The 23,906-nt window shown below is 44.8% G+C and overlaps 2 protein-coding genes across 3 annotated transcripts in view; one reads left to right on the top strand and one right to left on the bottom strand.

Moving 5' to 3' along the window:
- LOC119654127 overlaps positions 1-7,125 on the bottom strand; it is a 58,033-nt gene extending 50,908 nt beyond the window's left edge. Inside the window, exons 1-6 of the mRNA XM_038059290.1 lie at positions 7,080-7,125; positions 6,864-7,015; positions 6,586-6,803; positions 1,810-2,183; positions 1,338-1,456; positions 1,108-1,279 (exon numbers count right to left, since the gene is read on the bottom strand). Coding sequence (XP_037915218.1) covers positions 1,108-1,279; positions 1,338-1,456; positions 1,810-2,183; positions 6,586-6,803; positions 6,864-7,015; positions 7,080-7,125 — 1,081 coding nt within the window. The remainder of the gene's footprint in view (positions 1-1,107; positions 1,280-1,337; positions 1,457-1,809; positions 2,184-6,585; positions 6,804-6,863; positions 7,016-7,079) is intronic.
- LOC119654361 (RWD domain-containing protein 2A) overlaps positions 1-15,249 on the top strand; it is a 35,164-nt gene extending 19,915 nt beyond the window's left edge. For both annotated transcript variants that reach the window (XM_038059706.1, XM_038059707.1), the window contains one exon: positions 13,969-15,249. In XM_038059706.1, coding sequence (XP_037915634.1) covers positions 13,992-14,891 — 900 coding nt within the window. In that variant the 5' untranslated portion in view covers positions 13,969-13,991 and the 3' untranslated portion in view covers positions 14,892-15,249. The remainder of the gene's footprint in view (positions 1-13,968) is intronic.
- The last annotated feature ends 8,657 nt before the right edge of the window (positions 15,250-23,906 follow it).

Here is a 23,906-nt window from a genome sequence, read left to right as displayed (position 1 = left end):
TGCCCAACTGTAGCTAAAGTCAGGCTACAGACACTGGGTAAACCATTCTTTGGGGACCTCAGAGAGGCGCACCAAAGCATTGATTGGGCTCCTCGGAGCGGCAACTGATACCTACCTACCTACCTATCCTGGCTGTTGAGAGCAGGCTCAAATGATGCATGGTGGAGTTTTCTCCCCTTTAGTAGAAGAGAGAAATTGGTCTTCCTATCAAAGTTTCAGAAACCAACCGGCCTACAATTTTCATATCGGTCTAGGGAGGTGTAGGGAGGATGATATAAAGCACGCTGGTCCCATTTATAGAAATAGGCGGTGGTCATAGCGTCAGTATAGGTTTTGGTGAGCTTGTTCTACGATACGAAAGCAACGTTCATGGATCTAGGTCCCGATGTGATGGCCGGTGGCATATGTTGCGTGATGATATCGCTAGATGTAGTACGGGTAGTTTTGATTTGACCAACTGATGTTAAATTAGGGACACCCCTACGAAATTCAGCTAATCGGGGGTTACCACTCGGAGGAGCTTATCAAGTACAAGACGGAAGAATATATTGTGGTAGCAGGTGTTCCTCAAAGTTGCGTATTGGGACCCCCGTTGCAAAACATAATATAGAATGGAGGGCTTGGCTTGGAGCAACGTTCATGGAACAAAGGGGGAGTAAGTTGCTCCCCATTTGGTCCGGTCCAGCATTAAGTTGATGCGGTCTTAGGACCCCACAATTCTCAAAAAAAACGTTCATTAATTTTGCAGATGACCTGGCAGTGATTGTAGCTGCGAAGCACTCACAGACGTGAATCTATATTGGAGTAAAAGCTTTTGTGCCATTAAATCATAGTTAATGCATGACAGATTGGCCTAGCTGGACCTGATGGATGAGAAAATGCTACACCTCAGCGTTTGGAGCGCATTAGATTTCATTGTCGAAGGCTCATTAAGGGGGCAAAGGGCCTCAACGGTGCCTTGTAGGTAAATTTTGAGTTTGGTGATAGAGATTGAATTGTAACGAGCGTAGTCGCAATACAATCGAAGATCCAGAAACTGGAACGAGCCTGGAAAATGGCACCAGAATCCTGCATAGACGAAAATGGTCATAAGCATTGAATACTAACCTATGTAAGTCTCATTCGACTCCTTAAACGATCGTAATGATGTAACTCCTTTAGCAAAGGCCCCAGTAGTTAGCTGAACTCGTGAGATATCAAATTGTTGACCATCATAGCGAAGGAACTTCATATCTTGGTTCTTGCAAGCAACCAATAATACAAATTTATCTATTTCATTCTGGAAAAGAAAATCGTAGAAATGCAAGGATCTGTTTAAATGAAATTGACGTCCTTACGTGAATCGGTAGGAATGCTGTGACGTTATGAAAATTCAGTTGTTGTAAGGGCACAAATACGCCGTTTTTGTATTTGTAGATAACTGACTGTGATCCCAAGTCTTTGAACTGGCTTTGACCTGGAAAATTACAAAGGAAAATATTTGAAATTCATGAGAATCCCCGGTATAAAAGGGGTATTTGAAGAAGGATCTATTGGTCATCTTAGCTAATAATTGTCAACCATGAGAGGGGGAGCGTTTCGAAGGATATTTTGGTGGAGACAGACAGACAGACTTAAACGGTCGAAATTCGCCAATTTGCTGAAACGAGCATCTTCACCCTTGTGGTTGACAAAAGTCATCTCTAAATTACCAGGTCCTTTGTAACACCTAAGCTTTTGTTAAATATCCATAAAGGAATAAAATGAGACTTTTGTTACAAAGACTGGTAGGAAAGGAAATGCAATTGTACATAATGCAATAAATATTACCTTCAGCTCTCATGGCATTGGCTACTACCACAAAATGATCCTTCAACTTTTCCTTATTTTCAATGTAAAAGTATCTAACATCGGCAGCTTCTTGAGTTCCAAATTTCTGATGTTCAACAAACTTCTTCTGATCGTGCCGATATTTGTAAAGAAAAGTTGTTGCTTGTTGTCCTTCGAAATTGGCATAATTCGCCACCATAACGTACGCTGCATCATCCGCGGTAAATGCTTCAATATGCCTGGCATTCTCACATGGAATCCTGCCCATGTAGTTGAAATGGTATCCAGACCATTCGAAAAATGGACAATGACCAGGGTCCGAGAGATTTGGATAGTGATGAGTTTGGACCAAATATAGTTTAAGGTTGTGGCTTCTGTTGATGAAGGAGTTATTAGTTGATTTATAGAAAGAAATTATTTCTTATGCAAATATAGACTAGCCTCTTCAATATCAAATATTTATTATCCTCTTCAATATATAAACGCAAACGAGCTAAATTTTGCTTGAAACCTTCGCGGAATTGAACATCGTACTAGCCAACGTTGGATGTATGCCCACCTTCCGAGGCAAAGGGCTAAGCTCAATCGTCGATCTAACCTACCTCAGTACCTCGTTGGCGAGAGGGATGGTTTGGTAGGTGAGTGAACACTTCACCCACAGTGACCACCAAGCCATCCTTCTCGACATCAAGAACGGAGGGGGCAACAGTCGAGTGAGCAACAGAAGTGGAAAAATCAGGATGACTTGGTGGTCCACTGGAGCTTTCCAGGATGAGACATTCCTGACATTTAGAAGGAGGTTACGACACGAAGGGATCGGCGCTGGAAAAAATGAGCCACTTATGTCAACGAGTAATTGAGGCATACGACTCTACAATGCCGCGACGGAAGTTTCACTTCAGTAGGCAACCAAACTACTGGTGGAACCAGGAAATCGCGCTATTGAAAGCATCGTGTCTGCGAGCGAGGAGGCCTTGCCAAAGGAGCAGAGGGGAGCTAAAACATCGGCAGTCGGAGAAGGAATACCGCGATCTTCGAAGTAGCCTTAAGAAGACTATACGGGGAAGTACGCGGAATAGCTACAATCAGTTGTGCATTGTTGCAGATACGAATCCGTGTGGCGCTGCTTACAAGGTTGTAATGAACAAAATCCGTGGAGAAAAATCACCCCAAGTGACGTGCCCGCGACTCGCAATTCTTTTCCCACAATAAGCAGAAAGTGGACCTCAATCAACGGTGCAACAGGACGTCTTCACAATCCCCAGGGTTACCAAGGTGGAACTAGGGAAGGTCTGTGGGTATAATAAGGCTCCCGGATTGGATGGGATTCCGAACAAAGCCCTGAAATTGGCAGCTAAAATTAGGCCCGCATGGTTTATAAGTGCATTTGAATCGTACATGGTGGAAGGAGTGTTTCGCATACAGTGGGAAGCCCCAAAAACTACCTGGAGTACCCTCTTCATATCGCTCTATCTGTGTTTTAGACACTATGTGGAAGATGTTTGAGAGGGTGATATACAATAGGGGGCTTCCGTTTGTCGAGCTAGCGGGTGGCCTATCGGAGCGGCAGTGCGGGTTTTGTAGAACGCGGTTCTCAGTCGATGCCCTTGCAACGGTCGTAGATCTGGCCCGGGAGGCATCGGCCAGTTGGGGATTAATATATATGTACTACTATATATATATATATATTAGCAAGAGGTCAAACTACTGGTGGAACACGGAGATCGCTGCCTTGAGATCCTCTTGTCTCCGAGCGAGGAGACTTTCCCACAGGACAAGGGGAAGGCCGGAGCACCAGGAGCGTGAGGAGGAATACAGGGATCTGCGAAGCAACCTTAAGAAGGCCATTCGGAGAAGCAAGCGGGAATGCTACCAGAAGCTCAGCATAGAGGCTAATACGGATCCGTGGGGTACAGCCTACCAAGTTGTAATGAAGAAGATCCGCGGACAAAAATCACCTCACCTCTTTTCCCGCAGCAGGAGCAGGACGAAAAAGAACCCCAACTAGCAGCTCAGCAGGACGTCTTCTCGATCCCTAATGTTACCGAAGAAGAACTTTGGGAAATCTGCAGACGTATTGGGGACAGCAAGGCTCCGGGATTGGACGGAATTCCGAACAGGGCTCTGAAGGTGGCGGTGAAGGCCACACCATGATGGTTCGCAAGCACATTCGAATCGTACATGGCGGAAAGAGTGTTTCCCGCCCGGTGGAAGAGGCAGAAGCTGGTGTTGCTACCGAAGCCCCGAAAACCACCCGGCGTGCCCTCTTCATATCGCCCTATTTGTCTCTTAGACACCATGGGGAAAATGTTGGAGAGGGTGATATACAACAGGCTGCTCCCGTTCATCGAGCTTGCGGGTGGTCTTTAGAAGCGGCAATATGGGTTTCGGCGAGCCCTTCTGCGGTCGATGCAGTAGCAAAGGTCGTGGAATTGGCTCGAAATGCAATGCTGTGCTCTGGTGACGCTGGACGTCAAAAATGCTTTTAACTCAGCCAACTGGGGCTGGATTAAGGGCGCTTTGGCCAAACTGGGTGTTCCTAGCTACTTGGCTCGGCTCATCGAGAGTTACTTTTCGGACAGACTTCTCTGGTACGAGACGGACCACGGGCCGAAGGAATACATCGTGACAGCAGGTGTGCCTCAAGGTTCTGTATTGGGACCGTGGAGCATAATGTACGACGGAGTGCTTGGTCTTCGCGTGCCGGAGGAGACAACGCTGATTGGTTTTGCGGACGACCTGGCGGTAGTTGCAATTCTAAAACATCCCGAGGATATGGAGCTGTATGCAAATGACGCCATTCATGCCATCAAGTCATGGTTATGAATGGCCAAGCGGGACCTGGCGGACGAAAAGACGGAGGCGGTCCTCATTACCAACCGTAGGAAGAACAACACGGTTACCATCCGGGTTGGTAATCGTGAGGTCGTCTCAAAATCGGTTGTCAAATACCTGGGGGTGATGATCGATGCCAAGCTGAGTTTCAAAGGACACTTGGATTATGTGCGAGAGAAGGCAGCAAATGCCAGCTCATCCCTTGCAAGGATGATGCCTAACGTGGGAGGGCCGAAGTATAGTCGCAGGCTACTCATCGCGGGAGTGGTGAGGTCGATCCTGCTATACGCGGCCCCTGTCTGGGCGGGAGCGTTGAATCACGTTGTCAACCGGAGGAAGATAAGTTCGGCATACCGACCAATTGCGCTAAGGGTGTGCAGCGCATTTAGGACGGCGTCGACGGAGGCAGTGTCTGTCATCGTAGGAATGATCCCTATAGATCTTCTAGCGAGCGAGGCACACTGGCTCTACGAGAAACGGAAGGCAAATCCAGCCGAGGTGAATGCGGATTTCCGAAAAGCCATCAGGAGAGAGTTGTGTGACAAGTGGCAACAACGATGGGATAACTCCGACAAGGCCCGGTGGACCCATACATTGATCCCGTGTATCGAGAAATGGGGCAACCGAAAGCACGGAGAATTGAATTACCACCTGACACGGTGGCTATAGGAACTACTTGCATCGCTTCGAGTTGGACGAGTCTCCCAACTGTCCTGAATGCGGTGCTACACCCGAGGACCCGGAGCACGTTATGTTTCATTGTCCCAGATTTATGCAGCAGAAAAGGAGGTTGAACAGCATCTTAGGAGCGGACATCGAGCCCTCGAACCTGGTGGAAAAGATGCTGAAGTCGGAGGAAAACTGGATGGCGATAAATGAGGCAGTAGCCGTGGTGCAGACAAAACTCCTGGAGTTGGATCGAGCTCGGAAGGCGGCGCGACGGAGACGTGACATGGACGAGCTGGTATAGCGAACCAGAGCCTCCCCCGCGACGTAATACTTCACGGTGGTCCCGCGGGGAGGGGCGGAAGAGTGGGGTTGGTTTTAGTGGGTGCGAATCCCACACACTGCTGCTACCTGGCGCAGCAGCGTCTTTCTAAGATTTCCACCTCCATCCATATAAAAAATATATATGTATATATATATATATATATTATGGATGAAGCTGGTTAGCCTAAAAAGATGCTGCTACATAAGGTTGCAACATTAAGACCACCATTATTTCTTCGCCCATATCTCCGCGGAACTACCAAGAAGTATTACTTCGCGCGGAAGACTCTGGTCTACCAGCATGATTGAATCACATGTCCGTCGCGCTTGTTGCTCTCCATTTGGCCCGGTCGAACATCAAGTGGATGCGGACTTAGCACTTCTCAATCAATAAACAGAAATTGACTAGCTCCGATCACGCTGCTCCCAGGGCAGAGGTGAAGCAGCACCTGATGAGTTACCTCTGCCCTGGCACGAAACCGTAGCCGTCTTCGTCCCTCTTTTGATGTCTGTCTTAGTTCCTACACTAAACGTGTTGGTCATCAGTTGGCCAAAAGCCGATCTTGGCACTCTTTAGGATAGATTTCTGCTGGCTTCATGCCGGACGCTCTATATTAGGAAATGCGTAACATCTCCAGTTGGTCCTGAATCGAGGGTAGTTGTTACGCTTTCGTCCTAAGGACCTCTTGAGCCCAGACATGATCGCCGCGATGAGGCTAACGAGATGAAGATTTTGTACTGGATCAGTGGCATAACTCGCTGTGATCACCTCCAAAATGAGGATAATTACGATTGATGTGGCATAGTACCGACCGGAGAAGATGCGAAAACTAAATGACCGTCCTACTCTCACACAATTGGTGTTTCCTTCTTAATTGTCATTACTGCGAATCTTAATTGACGCCACACATATTTTCCCAAAGTGATTTTTCTTTATAGTACCTAATTTACCTTAAATATACCCTGCTCTGGTGCTGGGTTGCCAAGAATTGAACTGTTGAAATTTCTTGACGAGTTACTTCAAAAATTGGTGCTCCAATGGTTACATCCGTAACTGCTTCGCTTAAATTATATGCTAGCGCAATAAAACCTCTGGTTCCGAATGTTATGCAATCCATATCTACAGCAAGAGGGGTCAAGCGATCAAAAACTTGTCTATAACTGCCATTCTATAACAAATAAGGACATTTTCAAACTATAATTCTTGAGGTGTGATATGCGTCAATTACATTGCTTTTAAATAAAAGGAACTCCAATTGTCCATCGTTTCGGTAATGTAAGGCAGCTGCAAATTTTATTTGATTCACGCGGAAGATACATATGTCTTTTGGAAACTGCACTGGGACGGATTCATATCGTTTGAAACCTGATAGCTGATAGCCTGTATGGGGAAAAGAAAATTGGTGTCAGCTTGGTCGTTAAATGGATGATATAAAAATATATACAATGAGTGACCAAAAAGTTATGATAATGGAAGCGAAACACCTTCATTAGAGTTAAAAAAAATAAATTATATTTCTATTATATGTCTAAACCAAGGATTCCCTTAGAAAGGAATCAGTATCTTGACAGTATCTTCCAAAAATGCCCCAACGACGCTTTCGTCATCAAATTTCGTGCCTTAGGGCTGTTCCTTGAGCCGGGCAAAGAGATAGAAATCAGTGGGCACTAGATCTGGCGAATAAGATCGAAGTCCAACCAGCTCGAATCCCACTTCGCGAATAGCAGCCATCGAAATCGCGGCTTCGTGAGTGGGGCGTTCCCACCAACTTGGACCCTTTGAATTTCTTCAGCGTCAGCGATGGGGCTTGTTTCCAAGATATGGATTATTGTTTCACATCCATGGTCACGAAACCTAATGGAAATTTTACTGACTCGCTTGGTCCTTTTCGAGATTCGAATTGTCAGCTCGTTTTTAAAGTTTTGTGTAAAACAAAGCCCATTAAAATCGGTTTGCTGTCTGTCTGTCTGTCCGTTACACACATTTTTATCGGAGACGGTTGTGGCGATTGAGACCAGATTTGGTTCAAAGATGGGAACTGTGAACGCTCACGCAAACAGTGAGTTACTTAATTCTACGTCGAATTTAAGGGTGCGTCCCCATATATGGAAAAGGGGGGTGTAAATTTCATCAAATATAGTCATGAGAAAGTCAAATGAAAGATCTCGATTAATACTCTCCGAAGCCGGTCTAAGTTTTGACATTTGTTGGAAAGGTGGGAGTGCGGGGGGTTGAAAGTGATCATTTCTTCAAAGGACCCATTTGTATATATTACGTGCTACGTACTAATGGGACAAATGCACACTCAAATGTCTTTATAAAAAAAATGCACAAAACCTTTCATACCTGAAACGTCCACCTACTGGTTTCCCGGCTTGTTTTCTTTTGCTTGTCGGTTAGCAACTCACACTTTCAGAGTGCTATGAAGAGGCTTGTCTTGTTTCCCGATACAAGAGCGGTAAAACGTGAATAGTGATAGTAAAAGCAAAAAAAGTGAAGACTGGTTAAACTTCCGGAACTCACAGCGTGAATAAAAGAGGCTTGTTAAGTGTTTGAAAAGGGATTCCTTTAGAACGCACTGCGAGGAACTGGAAGGCGAAAGGGAGACTATGCCGAGTCCTTAAAAAGGATGAGTCGGCCAAGTTTTACTTTCTTAGAAAACCGGTCTCCAGACTGGAGTCACTGCAAACCCTTTTGGAAGTACACCATCCAGGAGAAGTTACTGGTTCCTGTAAAGCCTGCAAAACGTAAGTAGAACACTGCGAGAGCGGTTGTTTCCAACGAATAAGTGCGAGCTGCCATAACGTCCTTTGCACCCTTTAAAGCATCTGGCATGGATGACATCTATCCAATAATGCTAAAGGGGGGTATAAAGCACTAAGAGCAAGGCAGGTAGTCTTCATTCCGAAGCCTGGGAAAGATGGTTATTCAAACACAAAGAACTTCAGGCAGATCAGCTTGACATGATTCTTACTGAAAGGTTTGGAGAGAATGGTTAAGCGTCACATTCGCGTGAAAGCGCTAAGATCGCACCCACTAAATGAAAACGTGGAAAGTCCTATGAATGTGCTCTGCGTACTTTCGTTTCACAAATATAGGATGCAATTCTGAAAGTTGAGTATGCGATGAAGGCATTCATGGACATTCAAGGAGCGTTTGACTGTGCGCTTTTGCAAAAACTTGTGGATCTATGCTATGTTAACGCAGAGAATGCTGTGTACTGAACTGTGCGTCGATCATTACCTAACAGCAGAAGCAACGAAAAGCTGCCCCCAAGGTGGTGTGCTATCGTCACTTCTGTGTGTAGAAATCTACAACGTGCCGTTGATTTGAATAACAGTTGGTGCCCCAGGTGTTAACTTTCAGTAAATCCAGCATTATTTACAAAAAAGAGAAAATCGGATGTCTCCCAGAGATGAGGGGTACAAAATTTCAACTCTCCGAAGAAGTGAAATATCTTTGTGATCGACGTATCAAATCTAAAATTATCGCAATGTCGCCCTTTATGGTTCTAAGTGTTGGCTGACTATAAAAGACAATGAATGGCATCTTGCGGTAATGGAGACGAAGATGTTGCGTTGGACTAGTGGCGTAACACACTTTAATCACATCCGAAATAAGGATATCCACGATCGATATGGGGTTGCACTGATCGTGGAAAAATTGCGAGAAAGCCGTCTTCGAAGGTGTGGTCACGTAATTCGCGCTAACGAGAATTCGTTCGCCCAGATTGGTTTGATCATCGAAGTCGATGGTAAGCGACCAAAAGCCCGGCCGAAACAATGGTGGTTTGATACGCTAGATGGTTATTTGAAAGCCTCGCGATCGCATCAAGATCAGGCTTTTCATAAAACCAAATGGCGCAACCGATCACGATGAGCCAACTCCACTTGTGAACGGGACAAAGGCTGAAAAAAAGTAGGATTAAGCCGATGTTCACTTATGCATCCAGAGTGTGGTGAGTTAAGGTGAGACAAAAGAATTTTTCCTGTAAACTAGCCGCACAGCAAAGAATTGTGTGTCTGGGTATTACTGATGTCATGAGGACAACATCTGGCGCAGCTCTGTATGCATTACTCAATTTGCAGCCCTTGTAGGTATATATTTATTTAATGCATTGCAATGAGAACAGCTCATAGACTAATTCAATTAGATCTATGGGGAACAACGAACGTGGAGGGTACATAATAGTGGAAGAGTTATTGAGGGAACTGAATCCAGTTCTTACAATGCCTACCATTTGATAGAAGATATGAAGTTATCATGAATCGTAGAGAAAACTGCGAAATCCCAGAGGAATGCATGGCGGCGTATACGAAAGTATTCTATACCTATAACTCAAAATAGAACAGGGTTCTGGAGTTGGAGTCTACCTCTCGAGTAAAATCGAGAAGTGGCCTTTTCTTTTGGGTAATACGCAACGGTTTGTTAGGCTAAAGTCGTATGTGCGATCCTAGGTTCGGCAACCTTGGTGATTGACCAGCGGTTAAAGAGTAGGCGCATAGCAATCTGTAGCAATAGCCAGGCTGCATTGAGGGCGTTGAGAGTCCCTTGATCACCTTGAATTGTTCAGGAAGGTAGAAATCAATTCAACTCTATTTCTAGATTTGAGACAGTGGAGCCAGTTTGGGTATATAGTCACTGTAGTGTAGAGGGAAATGAAATCTCGGATCATCATCATCAACGGCGCAACAACCGATATCAGGTCTAGGCTTGCCTTAATAAGGAACTCCAAACATCCCGGCTTTGCCCCGAGGTCCACCAATTCGATATCCCTAAAAGCTGTCTGGCGTCCTCACCTACGCCATTGCTCCATCTCAGGCAGGGTCTGCCTCGTCTTCTTTTTCTACCATAGATATTGCCCTTATAGACTTTCCGGGTGGGATCATTCTCATCCATACGGATTAAGTGACCCGTCCACCGTAACCTATTGAGCCGGATTTTATCCACAACCGGACGGTCATGGTATCGCTCATAGATTTCGTCGTTATCTAGACTACGGAACCGTCCATCCTCATGTAGCGGGCCAAACATTCTTCGGAGGATTCTTCTCTCAAAGGCGGCCAAGAGTTCGCAATTTTTCTTGCTAAGAACCCAAGTTTCCGAGGAATACATGAAGACTGGCAAGATCATCTTGTAGAGTAAGAGCTTTGACCCTATGGTGAGACGTTTCGAGTGGAACAGTTTTTGTAAGCTGAAATAGGCTCTGTTGGAAACAACCAGTAGGTGTTGTCGGTTGTGATTTTCGACCCTAGATAGGAGAAACTATCAACGGTCTCAAAGTTGTAGCCTCCTATCTTTATTCTTCCCGTTTGACCAGTGCGGTTTGATGTTGTTGCTTGGTTGGTTTTTGGTGCTGACGTTGCCACCATATACTTTGTCTTGCCTTCATTGATGTGCAGCCCAAGATCTCGCGCCAATCGCCGCCTGCTCGATCTGGATGAAGGCAGTTTGTACGTCTCGGGTCGTTCTTCCCATGATGTCGATATCGTCAGCATAGACCAGTAGTTGGGTGGACTTAAAGAGGACCGTATCCCTCGCATTTACCTCAGCATCACGGATCATTTTCTCGAAGGCCAGGTTAAAGAGGACGCATGATAGGGCATCCCCTTGTCGTAGACCGTTCTTGATGTCGAATGGTCTTGAGAGTGATCCTGCTGCTTTTATCTGGCCTCGCACATTGATCAGGGTCAGCCTAGTCAGTTTTATCAATTTTGTCAGGATACCGAATTCTCTCATGGCCGTGTACAGTTTTACCCTGGCTATGCTATCATAGGCGGATTTAAAGTCGATGAAGAGATGGTGCAACTGATGTCCATATTTCAACAGTTTTTCCATCGCTTGCCGCGTGGGAAAATCTGATCTGATTTGCCTGGAGTGAAGCCCCTTTGGTATGGGCCAATGATATTCTGGGCGTATGGGACTATCCGGCCTAATAAGATAGAGGAGAATATCTTATAGATGGTACTCAGTAACGTGATACCTCCATAATTGCTGCACTGCGTGATATCTCCCTTTTTATGTATGGGACAGATAATGACTCTTTGCCAGTTGTCGGGAATTGATTTGCTGTCCCACACCTTCAGCACAAGTTGATGAACCACTTGGTGTAATTCGTTGCCTCCTTATTTAAACAATTCGGCTGTAATTCCGTCGGCTCCTGGCAACTTATGATTTTCAAGCCGATGAATTGCCCGGACTATTTCTCCTATACTTGGTGGTGGCAGTATTTGTCCGTTGTCTTCAGTTGGCAGGACCTCCAAATCGCCGTTGTTCTGGTTGTTGAGTAGTTCATAAAAGTACTCAATTCATTGCCCCATTATGTCCATTCTGTCGGAAATTAGATTTCCCTCTTTGTCTCGGCATGATGAATATCGAGGTGTGAAAGTCTTCATCCTGCTGACTTGTTGCGCGCCTGGTGCGGTTGCTCCCTGTACTCCTCGAGTTTACAGACTTGTTGGTTTTCCCATGCTTCCTTTTTCCGTTTGTGAAGTCGCTTCTCCGCTCGCCGGAGTTCGTGATAAATCTCTGCGCGTGCCCGCGTTCTTTGAGAATACAGCATTACTCGGTATGCAGCATTTTTCCTTTCGGTTGCTAGCTTACATTCATCGTCAAAACAGCCGTCCCGACTCTTTTTGCGGCTGGTGCCAAGTACATTTCTGGCCGTATTTATGATAAGGTTCTTCAGGTGATTGTGAAGATCATTTGTTGATGCTTCATCTGCAGAATCTTTGTTGACTGCAGTTATTACGGCATCCATTTCCCTCTTATAGATGTCGCGGAGGGCTGTGTTGTGGATGGCTTCAGTGTTAACTCTCACCTGATTGTCAGTTGGGATTCTGGGTGGTGTTCTTATTCGAGCTCGGAGTACCATGCCAACGGGGTCCGGGTCCGGGTCTATATTGGCCCCCCTATATATTCTGACATTCATTAAGGCTGAGGTGGCGGCGTTCGATCAACACGTGGTCAATTTGGTTGAAAGTGGTCCCCTCTAGAGAGGCCCACGTATTTTTGTGGACCACTTTCCGCGCAAACCAGGTACTTCCAACAACCATTTCGTATGACACTGCTAATTGAATGATCCGCAGTCCGTTATCATTTTTATTTTGGTGTAAGCTATGGGAGCCAACGTATCGCTTGAATACGGGCTCCTTCCCTACTTGACTGTTAAAATCCCCAAGTATGAGTTTGATATCATATCTGGGACAGGCTTCGAGGGTTCGCTCTACTGCCTCGTAAAAGGTATCCTTCTCCGGCTCTGCAGTCTCCTTTGTAGGGTCGTGAACGTTAATGAGGCTTATATTTCCAAATTTGCCTCGCAAGCGTAGAGTACATAGTGGTTCGCTTATGTTTTCAAAGCCTATAACAGTAGGTTTAATTTTTTTGACTTAGGAACCTACTCCGAGCACATGGTTTACTGGATGGCCACTATAATATATGGTGTAGCGGCTCTTCTCCAGGAAACCGATCCCTGTCCAACGCATCTTCTGCAACGCTGTTACATCAGCCTTATATTGGGACAGGGTATCGGCTAGCTGCTCAGCAGTTTTATCTCTGTACAGGGAGCGCACGTTCCATGAGAAAATGCGCAAATCGTTATTCCTTTGTCGTTAACGGGCTCGTCATTGTATTATCCGTCCAGTCCGAGGCTCCTGTTGTGGCTTTGTAACAAGTTGTTTTCCGTGTAGGGTTATCAGCCCTACCCAACCTCCAACCTGGAGGACCAGTTGGTGCAATTTGTCCCGTTTTTAGGCGCGGGAGACTCGCCTTCATCCTCCTCCGTCTGAAGCTTTTCGTTAAGAAAGAGCTCCCAGCGGTCACCACGTGGAGGTGGAGATAGGGTTTGGTAGTAGAGCTGTTGGTGTTGTTTGAGCAGGCGTTTCCCAAGTTTTATGCTCCATCGTGGGTACCAATCCACGTTTCGCCCTGGGACCTATACTACCTCCGGATGTCTTAGCAAAAGAGGGTTCAATTTTCCTCATGCTGGGACCGGAACCAGCAATTTGAGTATCGGTAGCAACAATGGCTAAGGTTGCTTTCACTAACGGGGAACAAGCTTCCCATAATGACAAGTGGCAGAGCCTAAATGCTTCTAGGGGTAGCAACGGGTAGCATCACATTAACTAACGGAAATCCTGCGATACTTAAGTGTATCTGGGGTATTTCATCAGACGGGGCAGTCGAGGACCTTGGTCTATTTGTATTTGTTTATGCTGACCCAGTGTATACAAATAAGCAAAATAATTTAGTTAGACCTTTATTTGTATTTCCGTTTTCCAGCTAAAGCAAGGATATTCGAAATAACAATTTTTTTTTTACCATTTTCATTTCAGATGCATCACGTAAAAACACAACCATGTCATCGGAGACATTAGACGAGCACAGGCAAATATACTTGGAATGCATTCAGAAACAACTGGAGGAAATCGATCTACTCTCATCGATCTTTTGTAATCCTGGTGAAATTCACATTTACGACCCCAACGTGATATCAGATTTCAATGAATATGTGAGTGGACAGATGAGTGATATTCGGTCCGAAATGGATTTCTCAGTATATTTCGAACATGGAAGGGAAAAAGTCAACATACGAATTCAATTGCCACATTTATATCCACTAATGGAAAACGCTAAGGTAACATTGTTCACGCCCTTACTTCCAAAGGACAAAGAGCGAAACGTCCAACATAAAATCGAGAGCTTCATAGATGCCTCGGATAAAAGCGAAGGATACATTTATCAAGTCGTTCTCTGGATCCAAGATGAGTTTGAAAATTTTCTTACGGCCTCAAACACCTCCGACTTAGATGTCGTTATAAATCCCGATAAAGTTGAATTAGAAAGTGAGAAGAAAGTAGATTTGGAACGTCTGTGGATATACTCTCATCACATAAAAAGCAAATGGAAACGACGAGAGATTCTAGAACAAGCTCAGCAATTGAAATTAACAGGATTTTGTAAACCTGGTAAACCTGGAATTATTTGTGTCGAAGGATTGAAAGAGGACACACAGGAGTTTTGGAGAATTATAAGATCGCTACAGTGGCAAAGAATAACACTGAAGCTGGTGGAGAGCAGACGTAAGAGTCCGGATAAAGTAGAAGAATGGAGACGATTTCAGGATTTTAGAGAGAAGCTCATGAATGACACGGAGCTAGAAACGGAAGCGGAGAAAATGGACATGAGCTTGTTTATGAAATTTCTAGATAAGCATAGGTGTGGATATATAAAACAGGAACTTTTCGGGTTCAACTGACCCTGGCCTTTTAGTTTTATTTAGGGAATTAATAATGTCCTTTGGAGTCAATGCTTTGAACAGCTTTGTCCCCAACACCCTCTAAGAAACTTCAGGTTGCCTTCTTTGTAACTTCGAACACCACTCAGTGCTCTACATCTTTAATTAAAACAAATTATTTGATTTTAGCAATTTGTGAAAGAAATTTGATTATTGTTGTGATTAGTATAATTATCGTTATTAAGATTCCCTTAAAAATGATATTTTACCGTTGTTTTATATTGTTACTTGTAGATTTTATTATTACGTCATGAGTCAGAAACTAATTTCTGGGGAACTACCCCAATTAATGAATAAAGTCTTAAAAAGGGACAATTAATTCCTTTTTCGTTGAAATATTTTATAGAAATATAGTTCCAATGTTCAATAGGACCCAAACCCAGTAGCCCTGCTTTTTAAAGATGAGCATGTCATTTTATGTCCGGATAGCTGAGTGGTTAGAGCGCGCTGTCGTACGGAAGGTCGCGGTTCAAATCTCACTGGTGGCAGTGGAATTTGTATCGTGATTTGACGTCGGATACCAGTCGACTCAGCTGTGAATGAGTACCTGAGTCAAATCAGGGTAATAATCTCGGGCGAGCGCAATGCTGACCACATTGCCTCCTAGTGTACCGTTACGGTCTTGAATGAAGTGCTCTAACACACTTCAAGGCCCTGATCCAACATGGATTGTTGCGCCACCGATTATTATTATTATTATTATTATTATTATTATGCTGGGTTGAAGAGGGGTAAGTGCCTCAGCGGGTCTGCAGATTCGGCATTGTAATCCTTAACCAATACCTGGGTAATGGACGCCACCACCACGTTGGTAACCGCTGAACAATGGAAACCAGTAGGCGAAGTGGACTAAGCGGGGAGTTCGCGATTCCGTAAATCAAAGATGAATCGACTGGCCCTCCTGGTTGGGGGCTATGCAGCACACTGGCAACCAGTTCACAGTATAATATTGAAAACATAACGACGAGCGTAACAAGGGGAAAAGAATTACAAATTTGGAAACTGTAATGGACGCTCCCTGGCTTTCTCGGGACAATCATTGAATAGGGCGAAAGGTACCAAATATCTTGGCAAACCTGGAAATGCAACAAGAACAGAAGCAAGCGAGCACCACCTCTCTCTATTTCCTCGCCCATCCCTCTATGTCCAAATTGACGCTCATCACTGCCGGTTTGAATTTGATGTAGAGCTCTCCCTCTCAGAAGCCAAAACTGCGCGGAATTCTTTTAAATTCAACTTCCGGAAAGCAAACTTTGATGGTTTAAGCTCAGCACTAGCACTAGCGTCAATGAACTGGGATCGTATACTATCAATCTCAACATATGATCAAACTTCTCTTAGCTCCTTTTATAATATCTTGTCCGATCTCGTTCCAAGTGGCCGAGGAGAACCTCCACGTGGTGGCACCGGGAACCGCTGTATCGCATTGGCTTGCCGGCCGTGATGCAGTAGGCGAATGCTCCAAAGACCTAATCAGGGCGATAAGACCCGAGTCTGCACGGGGACTCATCTGAAGTGGCAAATTGGTCACGAAATCTTACCAGGGGTATACTGGTACCATGGGAACCGGGAAAGCCCCTGGACTCACATACTTCGGGTGAACTCCTGTTGTATGTGAGGACAGCTCGGTTATTTGCGGTTGGCCCCCCTAGTGGGAGTTTCATGGTGGTTGTGGTTATGCTCAAGCGAGAAGAGACCTTCGGGCCTCGACGTGGTGTTGCGTATCAACACGGGTGCCGTACTCCATAGTTCGGTAGAGATTTAGGTAATTCTTGCATCCACCAGTATGAATGCTATATGTTCCACTGAGAACTCGATGATTAAAATAGCACATAAGAGATACTTGTTGAGCGTCGAGGCCACCCTTCCCCGCAGCAACTTGAAACTGTTTTGGTCCCACACTCGCCATTTCCGTAACCCCACCCAATCTTTCGCTTCTTCCATCAGCTGCCACTGACAACTCGCTACTACAATTCTGTGATCTTCTTTGTTCTTACTTATCTTCCGTGTTTTACTCCCTTAAACACTGCGCCTTCTATGCCTTTTCTTGGTCCAGATTGCTCTGAATCTCTCGCATTTCGTCTCCTCATGCCTTCCCTAGTTGAGTTCAACATTGGTAATTTTGACACTAAAGTCGCACTTGGTCCCGATAGGCTTACTGTTAACAACACATTTCCCTCCTTCTGTGTATTATCTTCAACAAAAGGTAGACGCTTATCATCGCGAACCTCAACAGCGGAGATCCTTTTTCCACTAGCTGTAAACTACCGCCCCATCTCTTTTCTTTCGTCTTCATCCAAAATCCTCGAGAGATTTGTCTACGACTGGCTGATCGCGCATTTCGCTCGCGAAACACCAATTTACTGTTTCAAACCTGTTGGCCTTAACCAACTTCGTTGCTAAATGTCTTAATTCACGACAGGAAGTACACGTTATTTATACCGATTTCTCCGAAGCCTTTGATACCGTTGACTGCAAAGCTCTCCTCTTCACACTCTGTCTACTCAATTTCCCACCTCAATCATCTCTTGGCTTTTCTCCTACCTTTCATACCGTCCTTGAAAATTTTGGACACTCATCCCATTCCTTCTCTCTCTCATCTGGTGTACCTCAAGGTTCCATTCTTGTTCTGTTCTGTTTTTCATCAATGACCTTCCTGCAATCCTTATCTGTCCATGCCTTTGACTCTGCTTCCTTTCCGCTGAATTGTGCTCTTTTGCAGTCCAATCTTGTCTCCTTATTCCGTTGGTGCTCGGTTAATAGGCTGGCTCTGGATGTCAGTAAATGCCACTGGATGTCCTATTCACTGAGAATTCGTTTACAATAGAAACATGCCAATCTCATTGAATTGTTTTCCTCACAGCTGCATCCACAAAAAAAACATAGGCCTCTCTCTATGGGACTATTTTCAACTAGATTGACCACGCCCCCATTGAGACACGAGCGGCATCTAGCACCAGCAGTGATCACTCAGATCAAAATATCCATACCGAAAAGAAAATAATGGGACCAAACGAAACAAATAGGTTCTACCAAGAAATACCGCTAACAAAATCTGCAGAGAGAAGAAACTCTAGCACGTAACCGAGGTCTACAGGCTGAACGTAGCCTACATAACGGCGAAATCTATGAGCGATACCACGACCGTCTGGTTGTGGATAAAATCTGGCTCAACAGGTTGTGGTGAGTGGGTCACTTAATCTGTATGGATGAGGATGATCCAGCCCGGAAAGTCTATAAGGACAATATCTATGGTAGAAAAAAAGACGAGGAAGACCCTGCCTGAAATGGAGCGATGGCGTAGGTCAGGACGCCAGACAGCTTTTAGGGATATCGAATTGGTGACCTCGGCGCAAAACCGGGGTGTCTGGAGTTCCTTATTAAGGCAGGCCTACCTAGAATATGGAACCATATCGGAATTCTAGCGGCAGCGTTTGAGCTTGCAGAGAAGGTAATAGTACACTCGGAAATATCCTTTATCAGAGCAAAGGTGAAAGGAATCTAAATATGTATATATGCAACTTTATGCTGAAGGTGAGAGGACCGGACCCTAAATCCATAGCGGATGAATTTAACGCTCTGGAGTGGGAACCCGAACAATGAATGTCAGGGTGTTTTCTGCACGAAGCATTCACAGAGCTTAACGTGATACTCGTGGATATTGGAAGCTTATAGATTTTTTGAAGAAGAGGCCTGGCGTTATATAGTGGACCTGACATATGTGATTGCTACGTATGCCAGGCGCATCACATTCACAGTGGCCAACTAGATACAATGATGGACAACTAGCACTTTTGAAGGGAACACATGTTTTCCGTTGATCTCGAGACCGATATATGCTTGAAGAGCACAGCTATAGAAAAGGCAAGCCAATGGATCACAGAATCATACAATGTGAATATGCCCAAAAGCAAACTGCTCTCCAGTATGAGACCTGACTAATAGTCGAACAACAGAATGGCAATGTTGCAGACGACATGCTTTCGGCTAAGGGGATTTTACCAGGGGCTCAAAGTGGAATCCAGTAGCGACAATCTATAATAGAAGAAGCATAGAAGAAATTGCGAGAGAAGAACAGCAGAAAATATGTGGGTCGATTAGCAACGATAAGGCCTAAAGTGCTAAAAAGAAAAAAAGAAAAGCTGGCGTTGTTCCCTAAACAGAATAGGCCACCTGGAGACTAGAGGTGCGCAAAAAATCACCTTAGCAGGTAATGTGATATCAGATCACTTTTTGAAAAAAGGTGATATAACAAAGTAGTATTACAAGCATCACCCCTGGCTACCAGTCCGAAGCCAACCTAAAGCAAGCCCAAAGCCAGCCCGATATCCGGTGTCGGCGTCGACAACTGCCACTACGACTTGTACATATTATATTAAGAATCGCGATAATATTAGGTGATGTTATTTCTTTCTTTTTCTTCAGCTTTTGTCCCATTTACAAGCGCGGTCGGTTTTGCTATTTGGGTTTATCAAATGCCTGATCAGAATGTAGTCACGAGGCTTTTAAATCCCCATCCAGCATAACAAGCCACCATTGTTTTTGCTGACCTTTTGATCACTTACCATTGATTTCGATGTTCAGATCAATCTTAGCAAGTGAATTCTCGTTAGCGAAAATTACGTGACCATATCATCGAAGACGTCTCCATATCGGTCTCGGGTATCCTCATTTCGGATGTGATGAGAACGTGTCACGCCACTAGTCCAACGCAACATCTTCGTCTCCATTACTGCAAGCCGCCTTTCATTGCCTTTTACAGTCGACCAACACTCAGAACATAGAGAGCGACAGGACGAACGACATTGTGGTAAGTTTTAGACTTGAATCGTTCGTTGATTCGTCGATCGCAAACAACACCAGTTGTGGAACGCCACTTCATCCACGTTGCGTTAATGCGTGAAGCAATTTCATAACGCAGTTCTCCATTGGCTGATAGAATTTTCCCCAGATATTTAAATCGCTCAGTTCTGGACAGGTCATTGCCGCTGACCGTGATTGTGCCTGTTTCATGGGAGTTTTATTCAGATTCAATCTGGGACCGTACATGAGGCGATCATGCCATTTTTTATCGAGTTGCTCGAGGTCATTTTTGCTATTAGATGCTAGGAAAATATCATCTGCATAAAGCAGGACCTTGGATGTCCAGTGTGACAGTGCCCATAACAAAAACCACGTTCTTCACCCAGTTTTATCGGTGGCTTGATTTGCAAGACGACAATCTACGGCCGATGTTGAGGTGCGACGGTTTCATAGAGAACGGCTTTGGTAAAATGTAGGTGTATTATGAGAATATATAGTCGATTTGCGTGTTACTGTTCCCACTATAAAATGTAGGCAGATGAATCAATCGTTTGATAAACCATGCATTCATAAGTACAAGATCATGGGTGTCCACAAAATCGATTATACGCTCGCCACCCTCATTGCGCGCTCCGAACCCCTTTCTCCCATGGCACCTGTTAACGTCTGCCTTTTCACCCACATGACCATTAAGGCCGTCGGCAATGATTATATAATCGTCAGCAGGCACGTGACAAGTCTTTTCACCGAGAAGTTGCCAGAAGGCATCTTTCTCAGCATCAGGTCGTCCTGTCTGTGGTGCGTATGCGGTGAAAAAGTGAACAGTGCGATCAGCTGATATACTGATAAGCATCATCAAATCGTTCGACCTCTTTAATGGCATCACGGAAACCCTCTGAAATGTTAATGCCAACACCGTATTGAGTGTGTGGACTACCAAAATAGAGAAGTTTATAGCCATTTTTATCGGGTTCGCGTTCAATGTCGCAGCTTTTGGCACCAGATCATCAGGTTTCTTGCAGCGCACAGATATCAATGCGCCTTTTTCGAAAGGCTCTTGCAAGTTCCTCGGTCTCTCTAGTTAGGGTACCAATATTTAGCGTGTAGACACGTATTTGTTTTATTCGGACTAATTTACTTACGTCCTGACGCCGTCCATACGTCAAGAACCCTTGTCCATTTCTTGCCGCGTCGACTGTGGGACGCTCTAGCATTTTTCCGAGGCTTGTTACTCGATCCGATTATGTTTTTTCTAATAACATTGGATGCATTTTCTTGGTCGGCCTGCCGCGGGACCTGTCACCAATAGAGATCTGGTAGAATTTAGCATAGGAATAACTCGGACTATATTTTATTTATCTTTTTCCCTGATCTCAGCATTTTATTTTTGTTTCCTCCTCCTCCTTTACCTGGGCTTGGGACCAGCATGCTATATTAATAGTGACAATTACCCGTCGCTTCCTTAATATTAGGTGATGTTATATTACGACACCACTTTTATAATGCGGTGATGCTTGGTAACATGGATGGAGGATGCGGTAATGTTGTAATGTATGATAATGTTTGGATTCTGATCGGTGATGGTAATGCGATATCAAAGTTTAAGGTGATATCACTTTTGTAATATTACATACATACATCACCTATCCGTCTCTACTGGAGAACTAGCATTATATCACCTAATGTGCTTGTTGGATGCAATAGGGAAACTGATGGGAAGAATTATTTTCAACAAACTTCTACCCATCATTAATAGTGACAATAACCCGTCGCTTCCGTACTTTGGGTTTCGAGTACTATAGATGCAATAAACATAGTGACGAGCCAGGCAAGAAACGCGATGAGCTCTGGCAGGTTTTGGATGTGAAAAACGAATTCACGTTGACAACTGGAGCCTTAGTAAATGCACATTAGCTGAAATATATCCCCCTGGAATCTTGGCGAGGCTGATCGGGAGTCACCTTCAAGAAACACCTTATGGCATGGATGGGAGTTCAAGTACATCGTCATAGCCTGGATACTTTAAGACCCGGTACTGAGAACTCTGTTGTGAAATGCGCTGTATAACAGAGTGCTCGTACTTGCCGCCCCAGAAGAAACTTTGGCGTAATTGTCACAGAGGAGTATCCAGATGATGTGGACACGACGGAAGAAATTGAGAGCAATGAAACACTGGTTAGAGCAGGCAAAATCAACTCCAATTGAAGAGGATAAAGGAGCAGTTTTAATCATGAGCTGTTGCGACATGAGGACAAGGTGGGCGAGGAAGTCGGAAACGAGGAGCCCTTTGTGTCACAGCAGGTGGCCAAGCAGTTAAAAAAAAACTTTTCAGCGAAGAAAGTTGAGCTGTTGAAAACACCAGCAAAAATAGAAGAATCGACAATTGGCAAATCCGAAAAATGGATAAAGATGAGCAGCAAGAAACGGCAAAAGAGATCTTTCGAAAGGTAAAGGCGGATTCAAAACTGACGGACTTGAGCGATAGTATAAACCGTATCAGGCGAACATATAAAGAGGGATCCGATGTTGGAATTAAATAAACTTAACGAAAAGTAAACGGATAAATGTCGGAGTCAGATGAAAAAAACAATATACAGATAATGCAACATTAGTCCTGAAGCAAAAGAAGCTCCAAGAACTGGATCGAGCTCGGTGCGATCTTCTCGAAATAATACTTCACAGTGGTCCCGTGGAGATATAGGCGGCATAGTGAAGCTAGTTTTGTATGTCTCCTGTTCACTTCTTTGTAGAGTAGGGGAGGGCATCCATATTTTCGTATTGTTACTTTTTTTCCAAATTGATTGACTGTGCTTCAGTTTCACTAATGTTGAAAGCGAAGAATGACAAGAGGGCTCGCGTATAGTGAAATGGTTTTTCGATCTCTGTTCAATTATTTTTTCAGACTACGACGCGGCAGGGGCAGTGCAGAGACGCGCTTAACCGTCTGGGCGGCACGCTCAAGATCACTCTCCTCTGGGTTCCCGGGCATAGGAACATAGAGGGGAATGGGCGGGCTGACGGATTGGCCAGGCAAGGCTCTGCCCTTGGCAGTCCCTCGGCGAATATAGTCGGTGTTCCGCTGGCGGCCGTCGGGGGCCGAGTCGCACTACCTAGCAGCCGCGGGCCTGAGATGGTGAAGGCTTACAAGCTGTGTCAAGTCAAGGAAAATTTGGCCCGCTTATAACATTGCCCGATCATGAGAGCTCCTGTGCCAGACGCGTGCAAATGCATTCAAGATTACGGCGGTCTGCACGGGGCAGTGGCCCATAGAGGACCAAGCCGCTAGGCTCGGCATACCCTACAACTCGCATTGCCGAAGCTGCGGAGAATGAAGGGAAACCCTGTTGTACTTTCTCTGCGATTGCCTAGCTCTGGCTAGAGTCAGGCTGCGGACACTGGGTAAACCATTCTTTGGGGACCTCAGACAGATTTCTAGCTGCAGGGTAGAAGATCTGCTCTCCTTCGTGAATGCTACGGGCTGGCTCTGAACATCCGAACCGGCTGGACTCTGCCTCCCTGCTCCCATAATAACAGTCGCGGTCTTAGGAGTTTGTGGCATAAAAATGGCGCACCAAAGCGCTAATTGGACTCCTCGGAGGGGCCACAGATACCTACCTACCCTACGGCGCGGCAATGGTGTCGTTAAAGACTGAATCCTTTAAACCATACACCATCATGTAAAAAAGCTTAACAAGCGTTTTCATAGAATAAGAAATTGCGAAGATATACTTTCCTTGTTGATGAAATAAATTTTGCATTTAGATCTTGTACACTTATCAACCGGGTCGAAAACTGGATGGATATCAAATAATAAGCAACCTTTAGTTCGCTTTTTTGTCATGTTAAAAACCAATGATCAGCTTTGAAGTAGCAGCTGTAATCCTAAAAATTAGGTATCGGAAAAAATGTTAGTGGCAACACATCCGCGAGAGCTTGCACTAAGGCTGTTCATTAATTTGAGTAATTTCATCAATGAGCAGGAGTCTATCAATGCAATTTTATGTATAGGGAGTAAAATTCAATAACAAATTTCTTTGGGATATCGATGACAATGCGCAACAAAAAATACATTATCCGCCAACCTTCATTCGCCGAGACTTCTTCGGAAACAACGCAGAAAGTTATAGCTCCACAGAAAAGCAGCAAGAGCCCCAATCTCATCACAACACTCAT

Source organism: Hermetia illucens, chromosome 4 (genome assembly GCF_905115235.1).
Source record: "Hermetia illucens chromosome 4, iHerIll2.2.curated.20191125, whole genome shotgun sequence".
Lineage (NCBI taxonomy): Eukaryota > Metazoa > Arthropoda > Insecta > Diptera > Stratiomyidae > Hermetia > Hermetia illucens.
The sequence above is the reverse complement of the archived record's forward strand: the minus strand, read 5'-3'. Positions and strand labels throughout refer to the sequence as shown.